At 41.9% G+C, this 24535-nt stretch overlaps 1 protein-coding gene across 3 annotated transcripts in view; it reads right to left on the bottom strand.

Moving 5' to 3' along the window:
* Positions 1-835: 835 nt before the first annotated feature.
* Positions 836-24535, bottom strand: part of LOC123343894 (CREB binding protein) — a 187994-nt gene continuing 164294 nt past the window's right edge. For all 3 annotated transcript variants that reach the window (XM_044979412.1, XM_044979413.1, XM_044979414.1), the window contains exons 24-31: positions 18037-18187; positions 17058-17204; positions 16423-16536; positions 15697-15862; positions 14390-14557; positions 7023-7184; positions 6461-6742; positions 836-5269 (exon numbers count right to left, since the gene is read on the bottom strand). In XM_044979412.1, coding sequence (XP_044835347.1) covers positions 3101-5269; positions 6461-6742; positions 7023-7184; positions 14390-14557; positions 15697-15862; positions 16423-16536; positions 17058-17204; positions 18037-18187 — 3359 coding nt within the window. In that variant the 3' untranslated portion in view covers positions 836-3100. The remainder of the gene's footprint in view (positions 5270-6460; positions 6743-7022; positions 7185-14389; positions 14558-15696; positions 15863-16422; positions 16537-17057; positions 17205-18036; positions 18188-24535) is intronic.

The following is a 24535-nucleotide window of genomic DNA, read 5'->3' as shown; positions in this document are numbered from 1 at the left end:
CTGCCTCCCGTGCCTTCAGGTTGCAGAAGCCCTAGATTTCTCAAGGCTTCTACAAGGCAATTGTTTATTATCAGCACAAAACTCTGCAGCGCATTCAAATCCAGGGCTTGACAAAACTGAAAAACATTCCAGATCTAAAGTTATGCTGAACTTCATGTCAAAATAAATTCGAGGAAGCCTATACTGACTGTCAAAGCTCTCTGCAGAGAATAGTGTACAGCAAAGCAGCTGGTACCTTATGATTTAGGATCTGTTCCTAGCTCTGCCACTATCAAAGTGGGACAGCACCTGTTCCCCACCAGTAAAATTCACCCTTTTATCTAAAGCATTCTAAAGTCTCTAAGAAACATGAAGAACCATGTCTAATTTCTGAATTTATTTGAAGATGCCAGAGAAATTATGTGCCACTGCATTCAGCATGGCTGCAAAGTATATGGGATCAGGAATAGTGACACTATGCAATCTAGACTCTCCTTCCCACCCCCACCCCATACTTACAGTATTAGCAGCATTCTCTCAACAGGGGTATCAGAACTTAATTATGTTTCTCCGTTTTCTATAAGGACTTTCTTGCACACTTTCCACAGCTGGAAGCCAGTTGAACCGTAACATGAAATCAGCCCCATCTCCCTCAGGTTTCCCTTATACAGCTTTAGAAATAGTGCTAAAATTTTAAAAATAAAATATATATATACACACACACACACATACACACACACACACACACACACACTCACTCTCTCTCTCTAGCGGGACTCAGTACAGTCAGCTAAACCTTAGTTCACTCAGCTGATCCTAATGGGCACTAGCCAATTGGAACCATCCTTCAATCCAAGCAGTTTTACCAGCTTTTATTAGAAACACCAGCACATTTCAAGTTTCCTCTTTTTGATCACAAATATAGTATTTTTCTCCTTTTATGTATACAGCATGAGACACAGCATCAGGGCTTTCCATCCTTTTTACAACAATTTCCTTTGGACAAGCTCTGGGTTAGTGTTCAGTGACCTCACCCCAGCCCAGAATTTTGACATCTTGATTGCTGAAGACAGTTGCATGGGAAGGTGAGTCCAAAGATGGTGATGTTGGTACAACAGTTTAGATTTGCAGAAGAAGTTAAGCAGAGACCCTCTACAGTTTAAAAAAGATTAAGCAGTGCTGTGGTGCACTACTATTTTCACAGTATGGGGCAAAAAGTTCTTCCACTTCCAGAAGTTAATACATTTGCTTTTTTTCCTTAAAACACTGTTCCAATAAAAAAATGTAATACTGGAGGAAGTGCTAACTTCATGTAAAAAGCCAAGCAAGCCAGATGCTCCCAACCGGAGCAACATCAGACCATGGGTTAGGGGGTATTCTTCTGGATTTGCTGTAAATCCCCTTTGAAGTTCACATAAACCACATGACTAAAATTTAAGGTGTTGTAATCCTAGGCTAACGGTGGATTTAACTTTAACATCCTAAACCTGGAGAGTTTCCTCAGTTTTAAATTCAGAAAGAAAGTAATTTACTGGGTGGTGGAGTGTGCCCATGAACATCAGGGCATGACGACAGGATATTAGAGGGAACACGTACATGATTAGTTATTTTTATTCCACAGAAAACCCTCAAATCTAGACTTGGAGTTAACAGCAGAAAAATAGTGTTAAAGTCAATAGGTTCATATTATGTTCATATTTTTCTATAGACTAAATAAATTAGCCCAGAATTAACTCAGTACTTTCTCTCTCTCTTCCAATGGTGATCCTTCTCTAAATTCAATGCATTTTAAAAAAGCAACAGCTATTAATAATTTATTCCAGTTAACCCTTCTGGATGAATGCCTGTAAGTATTAAATGTATGGGGAACAGATTATCTTCCTCTCCCCCTCCCCAAAAAGGAAACAATCGATAAAGGGTGTGGTAAAACAGACATGCTACTGACAGTACTCCTTGTATCGTGCCTCGCCTATCAATGCCACTGGCTGCTTCTGTGTAATGAGCGAATATTCATAGCCATGTCTTACAAAGAACATGATCCAAAAAATATATAAATAAATAAAAACCTTAAACATTCTTACATGGATTTTAAAGAACAGAATACATGTTAAAAACTTCAGTAATTTATATCAATTTTAAGCAATACTTTATATACAATGGAAAAAAGACATGCATAGTCCAAATACAATGTTGAAAACAGCATTTTCATAACAAAAAACCCCAAACACTAAGTGTTAATACCATGTACATGAATTCAAGAAGGACCACCCTTTTTGTCTGTTGCACACAGTTTATTTAACAATATGATATATAAGTAAGAAATGAGGTTTTTTTTGTTTTTTTTTACCATTCTATACAGTGATTGAATCTTCTTGGATTTTCTTATTTATAGTAATTATAGAGCTTGCATGATTTACACTAGAATTGCATTCCTCATTTCAAGTTTCACATAGAAGAAAGAATGAAAGAAAAGAATGCTTCTTCTCTATTGAAATCAGCATGGTCTAAGAGTGATCATCCCTATTTTTTTCATCTAAAACCAGTTTTATCAGAGAAACAAAGCAACAATTTCTACATCTGCAAGACAAGGATTTTGGCATTAGCCAAGGTGTGTGTTTGTGTGTGTGCAAGAGTCAATTCCTATTTTTTCCAGGGGTAATACTTCAAATGCCTGCAGAGTTCACTATAGAAAAAAAATCTTCCCGCAACATGTCAAAGTTATCGGGATACATTATAATGTTGCATTTTTCAGGAAACAGTTTCTGAATATTATTTTTCTTCGCTTTTAAACACAAATGTTTAAAGTCTTGAAAATACAAATAAAAATATGAATATAATGAACTTGTTTTCCCATTAAAAAAAGGTATGAGTCAACAGGAAAAAAAAAATAAAAAACCCAAAAAACAAAAACAAAAAAACCCACAAAAAAGAGACCAGATATTTTAACCGCCTGGCTTTAACAAAAAATATATTCTTTGTATTGTTTTTTTAAACAGCAATTCATTCTTCCATGTGTAGGAAGCAGCAGTTCCATCTAGGATTCAAAACAACCTAGATGTCTGAATTTTCAGTACAAAATGTCCAAGAACACGAAAGGAAAAAAAGTGATGCTCCCATAATGCTACAAACCCTCCACAAATTTTTCTAGTGTGTCTCCTGTGGTATCACCAACCAGAGACAATTCGTTAGACAATGCACTCCTGTTTGGGGTGTTTAACTGTGGAAGCATTGCACTCTGTTCTGGGTTGCCCAAGTGTCCCTGATCCATGGAGCTAGCCATAGTAACTGAAAGTCCTGGGTGGGGGGAACCAGTCTGGGGAGAGACATGATGAGGTGACGGTTGGGGCTGTATCCTTGGTGACGGGCTGGAATGTGGTGGTTGGGATTGGGGCCGGGGAGATTGAACAGGTGCTGGAGATCGCACCTGGTTGCTGAGGGATGTGGCAATCTGCTGGCCGGGGAGATGAGATGCCTGTGGTTGTCCTGAGAGCATATGCTGCTGGGGGCTCATGGGATTAGGCTGGCCTGGGGACCCTATCTGCTGTTTCATCTGTTGCTGTTGCAGAATCCTTTGCTGCAGTGCTTGCTGAATGTTGGAAGTGCCATCTGCCCCCATGCCAGGTTGGCCCATCTGATTCAGCTGTCCCATCTGAGCCATCTGTCCCATGGACCCCCCCTGTATTGATATATGCTGCTGCATTCGTTGCTGTTGCATGGCTTGAGGATAACCTCCAGGTCCTTGAGGCTGCTGAAACTGATTATGCCCGGCCATCCCTCCTGCCATGCCAGCACCTCCTTGTTGTTGTTGTTGCTGCTGCTGCTGCTGCAGTAATTGCCTCCTCAATATCTCTCTATACTGTGGGCTCATATTTGTCATGCCAGGATTGTGTCCAGGGTTCATAATGTTTATCGCTTGCCCCTGGGGATTCATGCCACCTATTCCCTGCTGCTGAGGAGGAACACTCGGTCTCTGGACTCCTGCTTGCATTGCACTTATGGTCTGCAAGCTAGGCTGTGCGTGCATACCTTGCTGCTGCATCCCAGTCTGAGATTGCTGCATCCCAGGCTGAGGCTGTATGCCAGCTTGTGGTTGCATCCCAGGCTGGTTTGCCACATATTTGGCTGTTCTTTGCTTTATAAAAGCTGCCATAAGCTGAGGGTTGGATTTGAGGATATTAAGAACCTGCTGTTGCTGCTGTGGAGAGCTAGGTGATTTCAAGGTCCGCAATAAGTCCTGAAGTGCATTCGGAGCAATGCTGCGTGGTGGCTGTTGCACACCTGGCATTCTTGGCCCAGCTACAGTTTGCTGTGGCGGCATTGGCATAACAGGTCTTGGCATTCCCGGCTGCATTGTTTGCTGCGGTGGCATTGGAGATGATTGCCATTGTCCAGATTGCATGTTGGACATTACTGGACCACTTACGGGGTTAGGCCGGGGTACATTCATGCCAACCTGCTGCATCTGGTTCACTGAACCCACTGCTGGGTTTACTATTCCTGGACGGCCAGGAGGTAAACCATTATTTATGGTGTTGACCCTGTAGAGTTGCTGCTGCTGCTGGGCAGCTTCTCTCTCAATCTGCCGAGCTGCTTCCACAGCCGCTGGGGGAGGCTGGGCAGGAGGCGGCGGTGCTGCCACCTGGTTTGTAGGTTTTCCTGTTGGAATAGTAGTAGGGGGTTGAGTTCTTGTTGCACTGGGGAAGCCAGCTGGTGATATACTTACAGGGGAAGGCTGGGGTTGAGGAGGCGGCTGCGGTGTTTGTGGCGTACTTGGCTGCTGTGTGGGTGTACCAGGCGTTGCTGAGGTAGGAGAAGGCAAACTTTGCTGAGGCACGTTTCGGGTGTTCATGGTAGCCATCCTTCGGCGCATTAACTGAGCTTGTTGGAGGCGGTGCTGAATCTGCTGCTGCCGGAGCTTGTGTTTAATATTGAGACAGAATGGCACAGGGCATTTGTTCTCTTGGCAGTGTTTGGCATGGTAGCAGCAAAGAGCAATTAGCTGTTTGCACACAGGACAGCCACCGTTTGTCTTGCGCTTGCAGCCCTTGGTATGCTGAACAACCCGTTTCATTTTCTGGCAGGATGGTAATGAGCAGTTTGCGTTGCGGCACTGACAGGCGTGGACCAGGGACTGGATGCAGCGCTGTATGCTTAGTCGACGCGATTCCTGGGGGCTCTTTGATTGTTGCTCTCCTTGGCTGTTGCTCTCATCATCCAGACCCAGGCCCCATTTAACCATCTTGTGGTCGTGGCTCTTAGTGTTGTAGCAGTTAATGCAAAGGTCGTAGTCCTAAAAATAAAGAAAAACCCACTCACTTCAGCATCTTAACACAGCATAAAGCTCTTGATACTATGAGGGCTAAAGAGGTTATGCCAACATTATTGATATGAAACTAGGCTTTACTGTTCTGTGGGTTTTTTTGCAGGGTGGGATCTGTCTTGCTCCACTCAATGCCAACTAAGGCACATTCTGGAAGGGCCCAACACCCAGTGCTATGACTGTAGGAACTATGCCACCTCAAGAGAGGAGATGCTAGGCTCACCCAATGTTTAGACACAACAAATCCTGCATCTTGGTAGGTGATTAGACTAGATGATCCTTGCAGTCCCTTCTAACTCTATGATTCTATTTATGAAAATATTGCAGTTAAGTCACTCTAGAGCAAGTAACCTCTTTAGAAGCTACTCAGATATTATCCCCAGCAACTAATTGCCCTGCCTGCTTCTGTCCTTTTCAGACGGTATTATGAGACAGTAAGTTTCCTCCCCATCAGTTACAGTTGCCTCATTGGGATAGGACATGACAGTCTCCTGAAGTCCAGCTTCAGAGACCAGCACAATGAGTCTAAAGGTCCTAGATTCTTTAATAGCAAGTTAAACCTAGCTCAGAATCAGAGTTTAACAGTAAGCTAAACCTACCTTAGATTCAGAAATGGATTGTTTATTTGACAGCTGTATATTTAGCTGCTCCTATAGCAGTTAGATTAGAAACTAGTTACTACCCCTAAATCAAAATTTTATCCCCAAAACAAACCTTCATATTGAGGAGCTTCAAGCTAAAGCATATACTTACCTGAAAGAACTGAAACTATGTGTACACTACAGGTGCCACAGTGGCACAACCGTAGCGTGGCAGCTATGCTGCTGTAGCATGGACACCTACTACAGTGACAGAAGGGGTTTTTTCCATGGTAGCAATACTCAAGAGGAATAGCTCAGCGGACAAAAGAATTCTTCTGTCTACCCTAGCTGCGTCTACAGCAGGGGTTAGGCAAACCTGCGTCTTGCACAACATGAATAATTACTGTGCTATGACAATTTACCCATGCTGACAATCCCCACACCTAGCTCAGAATTAGTTTCTGGATCTATGGGCAGTTCTCAGGAGAACATTTAACTTGGGGGAGAAGGAGGCACATTTAGAAGGAGAAGTGGAAAGAGAAAAAAAGAAAAAAAAAGAGTCAGACACATATGCACATACCTCACAGACAGTACAATGCCACCTTGTTTCCACATGGTGCTTGCACTCATTGCACGTATAGACAAAACGGTCCTGTCCTTGAGTATGTAGTTCTACGAGCATGCACAATGTGGACCACTTGGATCGGCGTAATGAGGAGAACTCCCAGTGCTTATCTCTTGCTAAGGTAAGGAAGGCATCTCGCCCATCCATCAAATCACAGCTAAGTAATGGATCAGGGTCCACAATGGGAGGCAGGGTGTTTATTACAGGTCCAGCATGTAAGTGAATCACAAAAAAGACCTGCAAGTAAATGGGAAAAATGACTAGGGTTATAAAAATAACTCCAAAACATCTTTTAGAAATAAAAGCTTTTAAATAGAGAAACAAAGCTTATACCATACCACAGATATGGTATGATCTAATTAATTTAAAGGTAATCTACTTCAATATGTACTGTAAAAGAAAAATAAAAGTCTAATTGCAGTCACAAGCATTGTTCCTTCCTGTTTTGACTCAACTATTGTCAAGCCTGATTTTACAAAAATGTTATCTTCTATTTCAGCAGTATTTCTGACTGTACCTCTTTATGCTTTTCCATGGTGGCATAGAGTTTCTGGGACAGATCATTGGACACATTTGGCATGCTGGGTTTCTTTTTGTTAGCTCTACTGATGCTGCTCTTATTCTTGTTGGTTTTTTTGTTGTTCTTTTTCTTGGCATTCTTGCTGTCACTTTGGCTCCCCTGCAATAAATATGTTGGAAGAATGTTAAACTTTGTAAAACTCTGTTCCATTTACTATTGTTTCACTCAAGCCCTTTGCTATCAAGGGCTGAGACTTTGTTCCAATTTATGTAAATTAGCCACACTACTGTCGGCATAGCAAGTTTTCCAGGAGAAATAGGAGGCATGAATTTAAAACCTGTCAGGCAAGGAAGGGAAAAAAATCATTTTCAAACAATTTAAAGTAACATAAATGTGTTTGTAATTTAAATATACATATATTCATTTAAGGATTTGGGATTTTATGCAGTTTCCTTTTCATTATAACTTGTGTGTGAAAGCTTTGCACACTTCACCTTTCACGGCTTGCCAGCAGTTCTTTACACAACACCAATATTTTAGGAGTTTAACAAAATTGCCTCGGCTTTGGGATTTCAGATGCTTTTTTGGTCTCTATCACTTCTAACAGCTTTGTTTCTCTGAAATTCTGTGTACCCCGAGGCTCAATGTGTAGACAAGGATGAGTGTTCTGGGGGCTTTACAATTAAAAAGACTACACATTATTTAATTCAGAAAATTGGCTACTGCGCATGTACAATTCTTTCCAATAGAAGTTTTGTAACAAGGGCATATGCCAGGCAGATGCCGTGACACATCAGACCGTAATGACTGTGTATTAAATGGTAGAGGCAAGCACAGGGACAATAATTTCCTTTAAAAACCCATCAATATGGATTTTCACAGCTGACTGAGGGATCAATTTTATGTATGAACAATAATAATTTTTAAAGTACTTTCTATGCCCATTTACAGGTCAGATTATGTTTAGATTTATAAGACTAGGCAAAAAAATTGCCTCTCTTTGGAACTAGATGCCCTTGACAATTATTTTAAAACATGAACGCCCAGTCAAAAACCTCCTAAAACACCCTCTCCCCGAGTTGTGATTTCCACAACTCAAAAGCACCCATGAAAATTCTATGAAATGAAATACACATACATATTCTTTGTAAGCAATTTATTCAAACACGAAGGCAACCACCATCTAAACTGAAAAGCTTGCAATTCAGTAAACATAATAAAGTCTCCACTCTTCTAACAAGTTAGGATTATCTCTCTTGCTTTTGCCTTTAGATACCAATATTCTTTTATCAATTCATTCATTTTTTCAGCATCTACCTTGTACTGAAATTTTGACCAAGCCCCTGTGAATGCATTAAAAACACACTCTAGTGCTCCTGATGGGAGTCAGACAGAAGTGCAGGTCTTTTCAAAATTGACCACATTCTGAATACAACTGTCCTGCATTTTTTTATTTTCCTTCCAAAATTTTAATGCAACAATGATACAGCCTCCTTTGCAAACATATGTTCAGGGCAGAAATCTAACTCTTCACCCTTAAAGGCTAGGAGAGAAAGGAAAATCAGGGTTATATCCTATCAGCCATGTTTCAGCCTCTTCTTCCTAGTCTGGGAACAAACTATGACCTCTGTGTACTGGATCAGTCATTAATTCCACAGCTTCCTTAAATAATGTTTTGGTTTTGTCCTTGTGCTGTTCCAGCTCTTTGCTGTAAATTAGACCAAACCAGATTTCCCTCTGAGATGGTGATGGTGTTATCAGCCTGTAATCTGACAAGGCTCTTCAAAACTTCCTTCAATTGCTTTTGTACATTTCGTGCTTGTCTACACAGGCCCTTGGTAGGTAAAATGTTGGTATTTTTTGATCTAAGTCCTCCACCTACTCAGTGTGACATAACATTTATGTTTGTTGAGTGCAAAGGCAGAAAAACAGGGCTTGTGTTCAACAGCAACCAAGGACTGTTCAGTGCAGCTTGGAGCAGAGGAGAGGGTAAAGGTGCCTTTTTGCACTCCCCTCTTTCTGCACCATCCAGGCACCAGGATAGTCCCTGTGGTAAATGAGAACTGCCTGAGAGCGACTCATTTGTGCTGGGTGCCAACTGTACCAAGGGAGCATTAGGGTAGCCAAGTGTCAGCAGGCCATAGGTTCCTTGGAGGGTGGTGGGGGAAGGGATTCAACAGTAGCTACTCACGAATCCTCCTAATACAAGGGGAGTGGTGAATCTTCTAGTGGCTGTCTGAATTTAGAGCAGCTTTTCCCCATGTGACTGTGTGTGGAGAACATGAGCTGGGGGTGGGGGGGAGGCGTGGGAAGGCAGGGGCTGCCAACCATCATGGTTGCATCATGTACCTGAGGATTGTGTAATGCAGGGGTGCCAAATTCTCTGGTAAATTATGGTCCCTGATATAAATTTAGAACTTCGTACTCCCTTCAATCCATAGCAATTGCCTATGTTGTCACTGGGAAGTTTGCAGAGAGATCAAGAGGCAAATATGGCTTTTATGTAGTAACTAAACTTTTAGGTTTTTTTGTTTTATTTTTTATTCAGGACCTTATTTTTGCATTTTGCATTACTCAGTGAGAAAATACACGTCTCTTTACGGTGTCACTGCTATCTCTGCTCTTTGTTTCCCCAACCTCTTTCTTCATTTCTTTCCCTCTTCCCTGTCTGTATTACCTATGTTGTTCCCTCTGCATTTCCTTCTCTGCAACAACTCCTAATTCCAACTTCCCTGTGGGCTTCACTGCCACTCTCTCCCCTCAGTCTATCTGCTAAAATGCTCAGCACTGAACTAGTCAATTTTGACACTGAATTGCCACTGGATTGCAGAGATGACACTTCAAAGAGATTAACAGGGCATCGGGGCATCCACACTTCTCATTCATGGTTTCAGGCAGCCAGCAGACTGAGACAATCACCACTGCATCAGTTATGCTAAGCTCACATTTGGAAGCTGCTCTTCACAAACATGAGAGGTAGAAACTTAAAGATTTTGGACAATCTGAATATGTCATATGAACTACATATATCAAGAGGCCACAATTTTGACATCCCTGTTATTAGGTGCAATTTCCTTCTCAATGAGATTTGAAATAGCGACAGAAGTTTAGGATAAATGCATTTGAGAAGTTTAGGATGTCTGCACTCTTTCATTCTGTTTGCATTTTCTAAGTCAAATGGCAAAGTCTTCACTGTAACACTTCTCTGCCATTCTTGGATTGGCATCTTCAGCAACTTGGATACAATATTATGTTTTCGTTTTAGACACAGAAACACTAGCATTAAGTAGGAACACATTTCCCCCCCGGTATGGATGCTTATAGCCTTTATCAGACAATTTCTCATTTTCAGCCAGCTATCTTGCATTAATGCAATTGTTGGTTCTTTTGGCTCGTAGGTTTTTTCTCTTCTCTTCACTTGCAACATCAGGTAGTGAACCTATGAGTTCAAACCTGCATATTCAGAGAAGCGTTTCAATCATTTCTTTAAATTGTTCATTTTGTGCTATATTTAAAGTGCCTGCAACTTAATCAGATTTAAATCTTTGACTTTCCGTTAATATTGCTGACTGTCTTTAGTGCAGATTCATCTTTGCCATTTTGAAGGTGTTAAAAATGAAAAAAACTACTCCTGAAGGAAATTTATGTTGAGAAACTATTGGAAGACCTGTACTTAAAAACTACTGTAACCACATTTTGATGACAATGATTTTCAACTTGTCCAGTCAATCACTTGTTTCCTACTACTTCCTTCAATCTAAGTTACGTTGAGTCAGATAAATTAAGTAATTATCAAACATTAATACATGAATACTAATTACCTACCTGCAGTATTGACCAGCAGCGTTCACACGGACTACATTTAAAATGAGAAGAGGAAGTTACTCACCTTGTGCAATAACTATGGTTCTTCAAGGTGTCCCCCCCATCAGTGCTCTACTGTAGCTGTATCTGCACCCCTGATTTCAGATTTTAGGTAGCAGTGTCTGTTCAGCCTGCACACGTGCTCTCCTTCCCTTGTGCTCTGCCACTAGGCTACCTAGCGCTGTGTGGGTGAACTGCTCTCAGTTCCTTCTCTACAACAGAGCCCCCTTGTTGTAAACTCCGAAGTAGAGGGCAAGAGGACGGGTCACGGAGTACCTACAGGGGGACACATCTCCCTATGGGTGCTCCACTGTACATGACTTCACAGCAGTGTCCCCTAAGGAGGGCTGGGGCTTTGGAATGGAGTCTATTATTGATGACACCAATGAGCCGAAGTTGGCATCAGAAGCAGAGTCCGAAATAATTACACAGAGTTCCGCGAAAGTATGAGCAGAGGCCCACGTTGCTGCCCTGTAGCTTTCGGAGATGGAAATATCTTTAACAAATACAACAGAGGTGGAGATGGATCACGTGAAGTGTGTGCAAATTCCTGATGGAGGCAGCAGGTTACAGGCATGATAACAGTTAATACAATTTGAGACCTATTTGGAAAGCCTTTGAGCTCATATTAATGGCTCAGATGAGTACACTGTGGAGAATGCACTAAATCCAGAGTTGTAGTGCTTCCGTGAACAAGAGAGGGTGACCTGGTGACTCCCTGACAATTTATGTAAAACATACATGCTATGTTGTCTGCCATGATTTTTGTGAGAGTATCCCTGATGAATGGGAGAAAGTGTGTGCAGGAATTTCTGACAGCTCTTACCTCCAAAAGGTTGATGTGGAGTACAGCTTCTGTGGGAGACCATTTGCCCTGAACTCTGCAGTATCAGTAGAATCAGTATTGGTGGGTGTTGCGCAAATGGGATCCGTGCACAGACCTTGGATAGGGCTTTCCACCATTCCAGGGAATGTTTGACTCTGGAGAGTATCACTAACGGCTTGTTTAGCCTGTCTTTGTTTGGAGCGTAAACAGATCTGAACCATGCCTGCAGACACCTCATGTATAGTCGGGCATGAGATGTCACAAACGTGTATGCCGCCATGTGCCAAAGAAGCTGAGGCAATTTCTGGCTGACATTTGTTGGCTGTCTCTATGAGACTGGTCAGGGTGTCGAAACTGTGCTGCAGGAAGAATGCTCTCACTTGCACGGTGTTGAGTTTGGCCCCTATAAATGCCAAACACTGTACTGAAGTCAAGGTCAATTTCTGGATATTGAGTTGTAGACCCAGTTGTGCAAATATGTGCATAGTCCTTTGAGTAGCTCATAGGGTGTCTTCAAAGGAATGAACCTTGTCCAGATATGGGTAAATAATACCTAGTGTTGATGGATGTGCCACTACGATGGAGAGGACCTTGGAAAATACACCTGGGTGCAGAGGACTGGTCAAATGGAAGTACTCTGTACTGGTAGTGGTCCTGCCCAAAGGTAAATTGGAAGAATCTTCTATGGGACAGTAGGATTGAGATGTGAAAGTAGGAATCCTGTAGGTTGAGGGTTGAAAACCAATCTCCCTGCTCCAGAAATGGAATAGCAGCCGCTAGTGTGATCATCTTGAATCTTTTGCACCATCACACATCTGTTTAGTGCTCTTAGATCTACTATGTGTCTCCAATATTCCTTTCTCTTGGGGATCAGGAAATATCTGGAATAAAAGTCTTTGCCTCTGAAGTGTACAGAGACTGGTTCTATGGCCCCTCGGCATAGAAGGTGATCTATTTCCTAACATAGCAGTCTCTCGTGAAAAGGGTCCCTGAAGAGGAATGAGAAGGAGAGAATTGAAGTGGATAGAGTAACCCTTGGAAATGATCTCCAAGACTCATTTTTTGGAAGTGATGTTTTCCCAATTCCTGAGGAAGAGAGATAGGTGACATCCGAAGGGATGTGGAAGGCCCATGTGTTGCAGATGTTGCTGTAAGGAATGGTTGTTCAGGGCCTCAACCAAGGTGTCAAACCTGGTGTATTGAGGTCAAGGGCTGGGATGTTGAGGATTGAGGGGCTGCTGGTTTCTGCAGGATTGGGCCCAGACTAGGAAGGAGTCTAGTCTGTGAAAGAAGCTTATTGGAACATCTCTGAGGGTAAGATATTACCTGTAATCAGTTTCTTAATGTATTAGGCTTAGATTTTGTGTTTTTTTCTTTATTTTGCTTGGTGACTTACTATGTTCTGTCTGTTATTACCTGAAATCACTTAAATTCTACTTTTTATACTTAATAAAATCACGTTTATTTATTAATGAACCCAGAGTAAGTGATTAATACCTGGGGGAGCAGACAGCTGTGCATATTTCTCTATCTGTGTTATAGAGGGCAGACAATTTATGAGTTTACCCTGTATAAGCTTTATAAAGAGTAAAATGGATTTATTTGGGGTTTTGATCGCATTGGGAACTAGGTGTATAGGTGTTGGCGAGGTAACCTGCTGAGCTGTTTTTGGTTAAAGTCTGCAGCTTTGGGGGTGTGGCCCAGACCCCGAGTCTGTGTTGCAGCAGGCTAGCGTGTCCAGCTCAACAAGGCAGGGTTCGGGAGACCCAAGCTGGCATGGAAAACAGGCTCAGAGGTAATTTCAGCACATCAGGTGACAATCCCAAGGTGGTCTCTGACTGAACACTTCACAATGTTGTCTGTCATGATTTTTTTTTTGAGAGTATGCCTGATGAATGGAAGAAAGTGGCTGCACCCACGGGTAGCCATACCAGGAGGTCTGGGGATCAGAAAGTGGGCTGGGAGAGTCTCAGTTGTAATGATGGGGCATGGTGTGAGACCAGAGGGAGGTTGTCATCTTGGTCACTGACTCCTTGCTGGCATAGGGTGGGGCTGATAGGGAAGCTAGAGGTAAACGCCCCGGTGCCATTGATGATTCTGTGGACTGGAACATGCTCAGTACTGGCGGAAACTACACCATCTAGAATCTTGGGCTAAGTGAGTGAAAAAACTTTAGTAATTAGAAGTATTAATATTTGAATTTCAATCCCCTATCACTGCAAATTGACATGCATAGGCTTGCTATAGAAAGAAGAATTCAGGCTTTAAATAGTGTCTTTCAAAATGCAGATATTTTAAGGTAGCTTGAATTTAGAAATTCAGCGAAAGGGCTGTAAAGCAAACCAGGCAGCCATTATGCAATCCAAAATAGCTGACAGACATCCTTGGGTTTTAGAAAGCATTTTAAAAGAAAGTAGGAACGTTGTCTGTGACATGGAAGTTTTTACTACTCTATTTAAAAAGCACCACGGAATTTTTACTTTTATCTGGAAAGAAGCCAGAAATGTAGCTGATGGGAACCTTGGTTTAAAAACTCAACTGAAAGACAATTTTTTTTTTTCTTCTTCTAGTTCTGAATTGCATTATCAGTATTGGGTATGAGCTCTAACTGAAATTAGCAACGTGGACAACCTTCTGATCTGGGGACAAATATTGTATGTGAAGGTTAACTTACCTCTGTTGTTTCACTAGCTGCTGTACTTTCCTCCTTCTTCCTCTCCTCCTCTTCCTGTTCCAGCTCCTTAATGCTCTCTTCCAGCACATTTGGCCAGAAATCACCTTCAAAGTAAGGCAGCTCCTTGGCACTCGTCAGCCTGTCCTCAGTTGCTTGTTTGAAGATATCCTGTTAAATGTGTCACATAATGGTAAGATTGAATCAAGTACCAAAAAAAAAAAGCCTGAAGTCAATAGCAGAACCGGAGGCACACCTGCTGCACTCACATGGCTTAAAGCTTTTTTAGTACACAGTAGGACACTTGGAAAGGAACTGGTTCTACATGGAGGAGTTTACAGTATATTCTAAAACACTGTCACAAATACAACTGCACAGCTAATGATTATAAAGTTACTAGCAACATATACATATGTTTAGTTATTTCAAAACAAAGTATGTGTGTGATCAGAAAAGAACAGATTCTCTAGCAGCCTTCTCCTTTGTAACCCTCAGTGGAATACAATAGGGACCATTACTCAAAGAAGAGAACTCTTTCTCAAAGTAGAGATTTTTGAAAGAAAAAAACCTGGCTATTAGGCTAAATGTTAGTCACGTGTCCTACACCTCTAGGAAAGAACACCTCCTGTACAAATTTACAAGTGGCACAGCTTTTCCGTTACAAGATAAGCAATGAATGTGACAAGGGCATCATGCAGCCTTTCATTTACTACCCAGCTAAGTTAGCTAATTAAGAGTGAACAGCATAACTTTCCTTAGCATTAGACTAATAAACTCAGTGAGAAAACTCCTTTCAAATGTACTGTGCACCTTCAGCCTGAGATTTTCAATGGGTCATAACTTAGTCAAATCAAAACCAATTTTTGCCACCATCTTCCATAGCAATTTTCCTTGACAAAGGCTATTTCCATGCCAAAACTCATCTTTCAACTCCAGGCATCTCAGGACCACTGCTGTTCAAATAGGCTTGATTAAAATATATATCTATATACTGTATAGCTATATATCTAGATATTTATATTTGTTTATTTATCTCCCACTCTCTAGCCAAACCTGGCTGAATTAGTTTTGCTCAAATGTTCACAAAAAATTTCCATTAAGGCAGAGACCAAGACTAAAAGGCTGTTGCTTCAGAGGTGAAAGTTGCAGAAAACTGTAAGCAAGGGAAGATAATGGCTAAAAATGTAAATGTTTATAAAACATTAACCAGAACAGTCACCGTCTCTTCCCTTATATTGAAGAAGTGTAGTAAGTAGCCTAGATATAATGAACAATGTAAAATCAATCCAGCCAGTAAAAGGTATACAAACCTTGTAGTCATGAATGATCCTCTCAGCAAATGCCTTGTCCAACATCTTCTTATACCATTCTTGCAGGCGTTTGGGTTTTGGTATTTTCTGATCAGGGGGATGGCAATGGAAAATATAGTCATCTCCTTCACTTGGGGGACAGGCCCAAATGTGACCTGTCACATACCTGCAGGTTACATGCAAAAACCAACACCACCTCAATTAACACTCATTTGGCATTTTAATTAAATTCCTTTGCCTTTTCTATACATAAACCCAACCACATTTAGAAATGGAATCAGACTTCTCACTTCCTTATAAAGATGTTGGGGAGTTTTATGGCAGTAATAGCTTGTGTCTATACAAGGGCCCATGGTCTAATCATGGAACTTAGGCTTTGCCTGGGCTATTTAGTACCCACCTCTCTCACCAGTTTAGTGGGTAAGAGGGAGAGAGATTCTCTCAGTCTAAAAAGGGAAAGAGAAATTTAGGAAAAACGTTACCAGTATGGGGAAAAAAAACACTATACGCTCACTGGTGCAGAAATCCAAACCCTAATCTCCACTGCGGGAGAAGAGGTGTCTGTTTCATAAGACTCTTGAGAAGATGGTGGAAGGAAGGTAAGAGATTGTCTTAAACAAATCAAAATAAGAGAGAAGTCTACTCTTTAATTAAAGTTATACAGAATAACCATACTGTTCACATGACATTGAATTACAGCAAAGAATTCAGACAACTTTTGCTCACCCAAGTTTCTTCACATACTCCAGATATCCAATAAGGATTTCATGATATACGGCAGTTCGGAGGCAGCGGGGTCGGAAGAAATGAATACTATCTAGATACGATATGTACACACGCCTGTGAGGATCAGGGAGAAAACAAAAAAAGTTATTCAAATACAAACCACATTAGATTTCATAGGCTGGTGTTCAGCTTTTACAACAGCCACTGACTTGGTTGCTTTGGGCAGGGACCTGGAAAATAAAGACTGCAGCTGATTTCAAAGAGGAGGAGCACTTTTCACGGACCAAAGAGACACGTCAAAGTACATGATGTAAAGCTGCTGAAATAAAAGTGAAATATTGCTAGTGTTTCACCTTTTGGACAATAGGCAAAGATATTGAGAAATCAGGGAAAATGCTAGCATACAGAAGTAGACAGACATAGAAGTAGACAGATTTGAATTTTATGTACTTCCTAACATTTTGACTGTTAATTTTTTTTTTGGATGTGGAAAAGTCTTCACCACACTTAACTTTATAGTAAGACTGCGTGTGCCATGAATATTTCAGTATGTGGAAGTATGTGTAGCTAGCCTGTATTAAAAATATTAAAAGGCTCCATGTGCACCAGTCACTGTTGTAGAAATGAAAAAGTACCTGGTATTTGGAGGTGGGCAGTCAGAGCCATACTCCTGTACATGCATGCCAAAGAAGCACACATCCACTCCATCTATCTCCTCGAAAGCAAACAGAGCTTTGGTTCGGTAAGGGAAGGACTCTGACATTTCACCGGAATCCACAAACCTGCAGGAAAGGAAGAAATCTATCAATGGATGCTAAAATTCTATCAAAAAGGAAGCAGATCTTTACAACATTATTTAATTCTTCAGAAATATTTAAGTACCAGTTCTGGCAGAATACAGAATCATATTAAAATGGTATCATGGCAATGCAAGGTCAGTTTCCATAAAGCCTTGAGACAAAAGTTTTTCCATACAATTAATTAACTTATGATTGAACGTGCAAACACAAAGTACAAGATTGTCCAAAGAAACTGCCAGCCTCTAAATAAATGGTACATTAGTTATAACGCGTTGAAGTTACTAAGTGAAATGCAGTCAACACTTTGCCATCTGTGGAGTAAAACTAAGTACTTTTATGGATAAAGCCTTTCAAAAACCATCCCATTTATCAATCAGCCCATTTGCTATAAAAGCATTTCCAGAAGCCAATGTATACAGAAAGGCAACATAGTTAATGAAATGTTACTAGAGTAGAACTTTATTAATCTGCACTGTACTAAATTATGCGTCCTACAATCTGCACAAAACCTGTGCAAAAACAATGTTGCATAATCTAAGATTGCATTATTTTTATAAAATATACTACAGAATATATCAGTGTCATAAGTAAGTTAAAAGTTAAAACACAACTCCCAAAATAAATTAACAAAATACATTTTATGGTGTATTGTCTTCATTATGTTTGTTCACTTGCTTGTCAATTACCAAACTTTGATAATTTATGAAGTGTCTCCAAATCAGTGCAAACTAGTGAGGTTCTACTATACCTAGGTAGGCAAAAAGTTACACAAGATATATACTTCAAAATGCTACCATAAAAAAAAAAGACTGACCTGGATTTCATTCCTGGTTTTACTTCTACTGTCTTATCTGAACTTGCTACCACTCTGACAAAGACTTCCCCAGCTTCAGGATGATTCTGTCGCCGCAAAAACTTGTTTACTCTATCTTCCAAATGATTTCCTAAACGGGTAGTTTGAAGCCCTAAGGGGGAAAAATATCAAAGACCAAGTAAGTAGTGATAAAAAGTCTGGGGAAACTGAAACATAGCTTAGATTGAATCACAGTGTCAGAGAGATCTTTCTGACTCACTGCTCCTAGAATGATGCTTTCAGTTTTCTTTACTATTGCATGAGAATTAGTTACCTTCTACAGCCAAAATAAAAAGTCACCTTCTTAGCGAAAGTTAAATTTACACAACTCTTACAGGCAGGCTAACCACACCACAGTGGAAAAAACACTTTGTAAATGCACTAATAAAGGAGGCTTTCATGGTAATTAAAATTTTGTATGAGATTTTTTAAATACTGCAAAACTTTTCTTGTAAGAAAAACACTCATCTGGCAGTTTGAAAGATTATATCAGTTTATAAATCTGGCTCCCAGTCACACCTTTTCAAGCAAAGCAAGTCAACAGAAATGAAAAGCCTCCTGACTTCAAAGGAGCTTTCACTGTTTTTAAAACAGATGTTTTAGTCTGAGTAATCTACATAATTATAAAAGTGTACCTACTGAGCTTTAATAGTTATTTGCCCTGGCAAAGAAACCCCTAAAGGTTCAAGTCCACATACTGTATATCCCTGCTCCACTAATTCAGGTTTTTTTTTTTAACATAACATTTAAAAACTATTCATAAAAAAAGTACACTACAGACAAAAAGATACAATTTTTAATAAATTCAAAATAAAGTCTCTCAAAACGTTACTTTTAAAGAAAGTCATTTAAATTGTGAAATTGTGAAAATGAGAGTACCTTATGTTGTAGGGCTTATTGCTACTGCTTTTTAAAATCATTTATACAATTTTACATACATTTTGCCAAGTAGTACGTTGTATTTAATTATTCTAGTCTTATCAGCATATTTCCTCCCTACCTAAAATCAAAGTGGTGGCATAATTCACTTATGCAATCTCATGGTCACCCATTTTACCCTGCTACATTTAATTCACAGTCCTCTGCAGCTACTATTCATCAGTTGTAGGGCTATGTGATTTGTCACAGAGGTCACAGAAATGTGAATTTGAATAAAAAGTCAGTGAAATCTTGGAAAAATGGCCGTAAAAACACATTTGATTAGGCCCCCAGAACAAATGGTGTTGTGATGTGACAAGGTCACAGTGCTACTCATGTTTGGCCTGTCCACCCCTCCATTCCTATGGGTAGACAAGCCAAATCTGAGTGGTGCTGCAACACCATATGCCAGTTTGCAATGCCTGGAGCTGGGCCCAACTCTGTGGGACAGGAGTCTGTGGGGTAAGTGCAGGGTGGGCTTACTCTCCAATCTCCCCCAACTCCATCCCCCGCAGGGGCCTCACCATTCAGCACCCCTATGATACTCATTTATGCAGCAAAAACTACATTAACTGGTGACCTTTTCATGACTTATCTTCTTTTCCCCCCTCACCTCTGCAATGAAATTTACTAAAAATTTCTTCCATGCCAAAATTATAACTGTAATCTGTTGCCATCTAGCCAGGAGGCAAGACTGTTGTCTCTTATAACTAACCATCTGGGATATTCACATTGTAGTGGAACTGAATACCCACCTGAAGATTACTTTAAAACCAAGAATGCACTGACAGTTATAATGATGCAAAAGACGACACCATTTCTACCTACAGAGCTTACATTCTAAGATTTTATTTCATATGAAAATATATAAAAATATACAATATATAAAAATATGGATATAAAAATTAACCATAAGCATACCACTTCCATAACACCTCGATAGTCTAACTCCACAATCTAGTGAGATTCTGTGGTTAGGACATTAGCACAGCACACACTGGAGTGTCACTACATGGGAGACTGCGTGCTGACTGCAGAGGAACTCGATAAAAGGAAAACTGTATCATTTCCACTTTTATACTAATACGCTGAACGATGATGTGGGACATTCCGCACATCATATTACAGTGGATTGGACTCTGACATTTACACCTGCAGATCATCTTTAAAAGTGGTATTTCATTTTGGCAATGTTTATATCTTAAGAACATAGAAAAAAGGTGCACAGTTCCATTATATGAAACTAATTAATTGCATCCAGCATATTTTTAGCTAGCAGTTGTAATTAATTCTACTAATTATTTTGTCCTCATTTTAACATCTTTCAATGGGTAATTCTACCAAGTGATTCCCACTTCCCTTCAAGGTAATTTCATCACTCTGTGCTATTACACAGTAAGGCACGGAAATTAAGGAGAAGGCCAAATTAACAGATGTATAGAGCAAGAATATAACTATGTTTGCAAGAGATTACCAACATCCATGCCAACCCAAGCATTGCTATGTTTCTTTACAATGTTATCAATCCTTCGTTTACCCTAAAATATAATCCTTAACAGCCATGCATTTTGACTGCTCTAAAACTGTTAATATTCTGTTAACAGGCTACTGTATTTTAGCTCTCAGCTGCAGTTCATAGTTATTATAAAAAGCTACTGAGGAGTTTTTAAAACTTATTTTTCAAGACAATCCTTAGTAAAGCTTGAAAAACATACCCGGCACCCATTACCTTGAGAGCTTGGGGTACCTTTGGGCTAAGTTCCCTCTCAGTCGCATGGCCACGCAGCAGGTTATCACAGGCCACTCAGGCAGGGGGAGGTGCCCCTTCCCCAGCCCATCCGGAGCTGCTAGGGCTGGGTCACATACAGCGGAGAGGAATTAAAACGCCGAGCCAAGCAGGGGCATCCCCTGCCCACCGTGCTGCAGCCAACTCAACTGGTGAGTTTAATGAGCGACTGAGTTAGCGGGAGAGGTGCCCGAGCCTCCACCCTGTGGCCTGCTCTGCTCCGCAGGATGGAGTGCCACGCTGCCCCAGACTCTCCACAGCCGCTGTCCCCAAACTCATCCAGCCTTGCAAGCCAGCGGGCTTGGGGAGGCGAAGGCTGATACCCGCATGGCCTGTGGGGCATGTGTCTCCATGTGTGGAGCTTGGCTGGGGGCAAAATTACAGTGGTTGATGCAGCCGAGGGTGGTTTTACCCCTCCTGGGGGGGTTGGGGAGCTCAAACCCAACCATGAGCACCTCCTCCATGAGTGCGGGAGGCAAAGCCCTTCCCATGCAAAGTTGCCCACTTTGCCAGCAGTCCATGAAGCTTCTTGCTTGTGTTATACCTTTTTTCCTCCATAGCTTCGTTCCGTTTTAATTTGGTTTCCTATGACAGATCATCTTGGAAAAAAGAAATCATGATTTTGGTGTCTGCCTCCTCTTTTCTCTCTCTTCCGCCAGCCTCCTGACGCCCTGATCAACCCTACACTGTGTTCTCTACCAGTCTCCCCTATATTTTGTCTGTCTAGGTTCTTATGTGGACACCATCACCATAGTATCAGAGTGCTTTTTCTGGGTATAAGCAACAATGATTATTTTAGTTTCTTCCCTGCTGGCAAGAAACATGTTTGGTTTGGGCTTTTCAAACACAGGTATGAAAGTAAGGGTAGTATTGTAGAGAAGACTGGGTAAAGATTAGTTTTACATTTAGATTCATAGATTCCGAAGCCCCAAGGTACCCTGCGATCATTCTAGTCTGACTTCCTAAGAGCCATAGAACTTCCCCAAAATAATTCTGAAAGCAGATCTTTTAGAAAAAAAAATCCAATCTTGTTTTAAAAATGGTCAAGGATGGAGAATCCACCACAACCCTTGGAAAGCTATTTCAATGGTTAATGACTCTCACTGTTAAAAATGTATGCCTTATTTCCAGTCTTAATTTGTCTAGCTCTGAATACTCCTTCTCCCACTTCTTTGCCCCAAATCTCTCTCTCTCTCTGCAAATATTCCTATCTAATCTATTTCACCAATTTCGGTCTCCCCTCACACACAGGAATAGGTACACCTAAACAGACACTTAGGCCTGGTCTACACTACGCGTTTAAACAGATTTTAGGAGCGTTAAACCGATTTAACGCCGCACCCGTCCACACTAAGAGGCCCTTTATATCGATATAAAGGGCTCTTTAAACCGGTTTCTGTACTCCTCCCTAACGAGAGGAGTAGCGCTAATACGGTATTAGCGTATCGGATTAGGGTTAGTGTGGCCGCAAATCGACAGTATTGGCCTCCGGGCGGTATCCCACAGTGCACCACTGTGACCGCTCTGGACAGCAATCTGAACTCGGATGGAGTGGCCAGGTAGACAGGAAAAGCCCCGCGAACTTTTGAATATCATTTCCTGTTTGCCCAGCGTGGAGCTCCGATCAGCACGGGTGGCGATGCAGTCCCAAATCCAAATCCAAAAAGAGCTCCAGCATGGACCGTACGGATGTGATCGCTGTATGGGCAGACAAATCTGTTCTATCAGAGATCCGTTACAGAATACGAAATTCCAAAGCATTTTAAAAAAATCTCCAGACAGAGGCCACAGCAGGGACTCAGCACACTGCTGCGTGACAAGCGTAACGGAAAGCCCTGCGTGACAAGCGTAATGGAAAGCCAAAAGAATCAAATGGACGCTCATGGAGGGAGGGAGGGGGGACTTAGGACTCAAGCTATCCCAGAGTTCCTGCAGTCTCCAAAAAGTATTTTCATTCTTGGCTGAGCTCCCAATGCCTGTAGGGTCAAACACATTGTCCGGGGTGGTTCAGGGCATAGCTCGTCAATTTACGCCCCCCACCTCCAGAAGTAAAAGGAAAAAAAATCGTCTCTTGACTTTTTAAAATGTCACCCTATGTGTACTGAATGCTGCTGGTAGATGCGATGCTGCGGCAGTGACCTGCAGCATCCTCTTTCCCCCTCCCTGGTGGCAGATGGTACAATATGACTGATATCCATCGTCATCATCAGCCTTGTGGCAGATGGTACAGTGAAGTAGGACTGGTATCCATCCTCATCATCAGCCCGTGAGTGCTCCTGGCTGGCCTCCGTTGAGGTTGGCCGGGGGCGCCTGGGTTAAAAACTCCTGGTCATTCCCAGTAGATGGTACAGAACGGCTGGTAACCATCTTCATCATAGCAACAGGGGGCTGAGCTCCATCAGCTCCCGCCCTTCATGTGTAAAGCAAAGATTCTGTACTGCCTGGTCTATCATAGCAGCAGGATATTGGGCTCCTCTCCCCCACACTACTTAATGTCCTGTCTGGACTATCATAGCAGCTGGAGGCTGCCTTCCCCTCATTTTCATCTCACTAACAAGTCACTGTTTCTTATTCCTGCATTCTTTATTACTTCATCACACAAATGGGGGGACACCGCAACGGTAGCCCAGGAAGGCTGGGGGAGGAGGGAAACAACAGGTGGTGTTGTTGCAGGGGCACCCCCCGTGAATGGCATGCAGCTCATCATTTCTGTGGGATCTGACATGGAGCGGCTGTGCTCTCTGGTTCCCTGATACACTGGTTCTCTAGTACACTTGCCCATATTCTATGCAGGACTGATTCTATTTTTAAATACCATAAAGGAGGGATTGACTCGGGGAGTCATTCCCATTTTTGTCTTTTGCGCCCCCAGCCGACGACAGCCAGGGGCACCCATGACAGCAGCAGACAGTACAGTATAGAAGGACTGGTAACCGTCATTTCATTGCCAATTTACAATGGCAGTAGATGGTACAGAACGGCTGATAACCATCTCTGCTATCATGCAAAAGCAAATGAATGCTGCTGTGTAGCGCTGCTGAATCGCCTCCGTCAGCGGCATCTAGTACACATACGGTGACAGTGACAAAAGGCAAAACAGGCTCCATGGTTGCCATGCTATGGCGTCTGCCAGGGCAATCCAGGGAAAAAAGGCGCGAAATGATTGTCTGCCGTTGCTTTCCCAGAGGAAGGAGTGACTGACGACATTTACCCAGAACCACCCGCGACAATGATTTTTGCCCCATCAGGCACTGGGATCTCAACCCAGAATTCCAAGGGGCGGGGGAGACTGTGGGATAGCTACGGAATAGCTACCCACAGTGCAACGCTCCAGAAATAGATGCTAGCCTCGGACCGTGGACGCACACCACCGAATTACTGTGCTTGGTGTGGCCGCGTGCACTCGACTTTATACAATCTGTTTTACTAAACCGGTTTATGTAAAATCGGAATAATCCCGGAGTGCAGACGTACCCTTAAATGACAGGGGGACTATTCCTAATAGCCAAATACCAATACCATTCTTTAAGAGCAATGGTCAGATGAGAAGCCAACCAGTCACTGGAAAAGAGCATGCAAACTGCTGTTCAGGATCTCCATCTTTTCCTGCTAGTTGGTGTCTGACAAATCTGAAATGCTCAATCTAAAGCAGAAGTGGCACTCTCTCTCTCTGGTCTCTCCCTCAACAGAGCCTCCTAGTTGCTGTGATGATGGCATGGGATCTTCGCTCTTCAACCTTCTACTAGCCAAATGCTT

Source organism: Mauremys mutica, chromosome 11 (assembly GCF_020497125.1).
Source record: "Mauremys mutica isolate MM-2020 ecotype Southern chromosome 11, ASM2049712v1, whole genome shotgun sequence".
Taxonomy (NCBI): domain Eukaryota; kingdom Metazoa; phylum Chordata; order Testudines; family Geoemydidae; genus Mauremys; species Mauremys mutica.
Note: the sequence above shows the minus strand (reverse complement) of the source record. Positions and strands in the feature narration are given on the sequence as shown.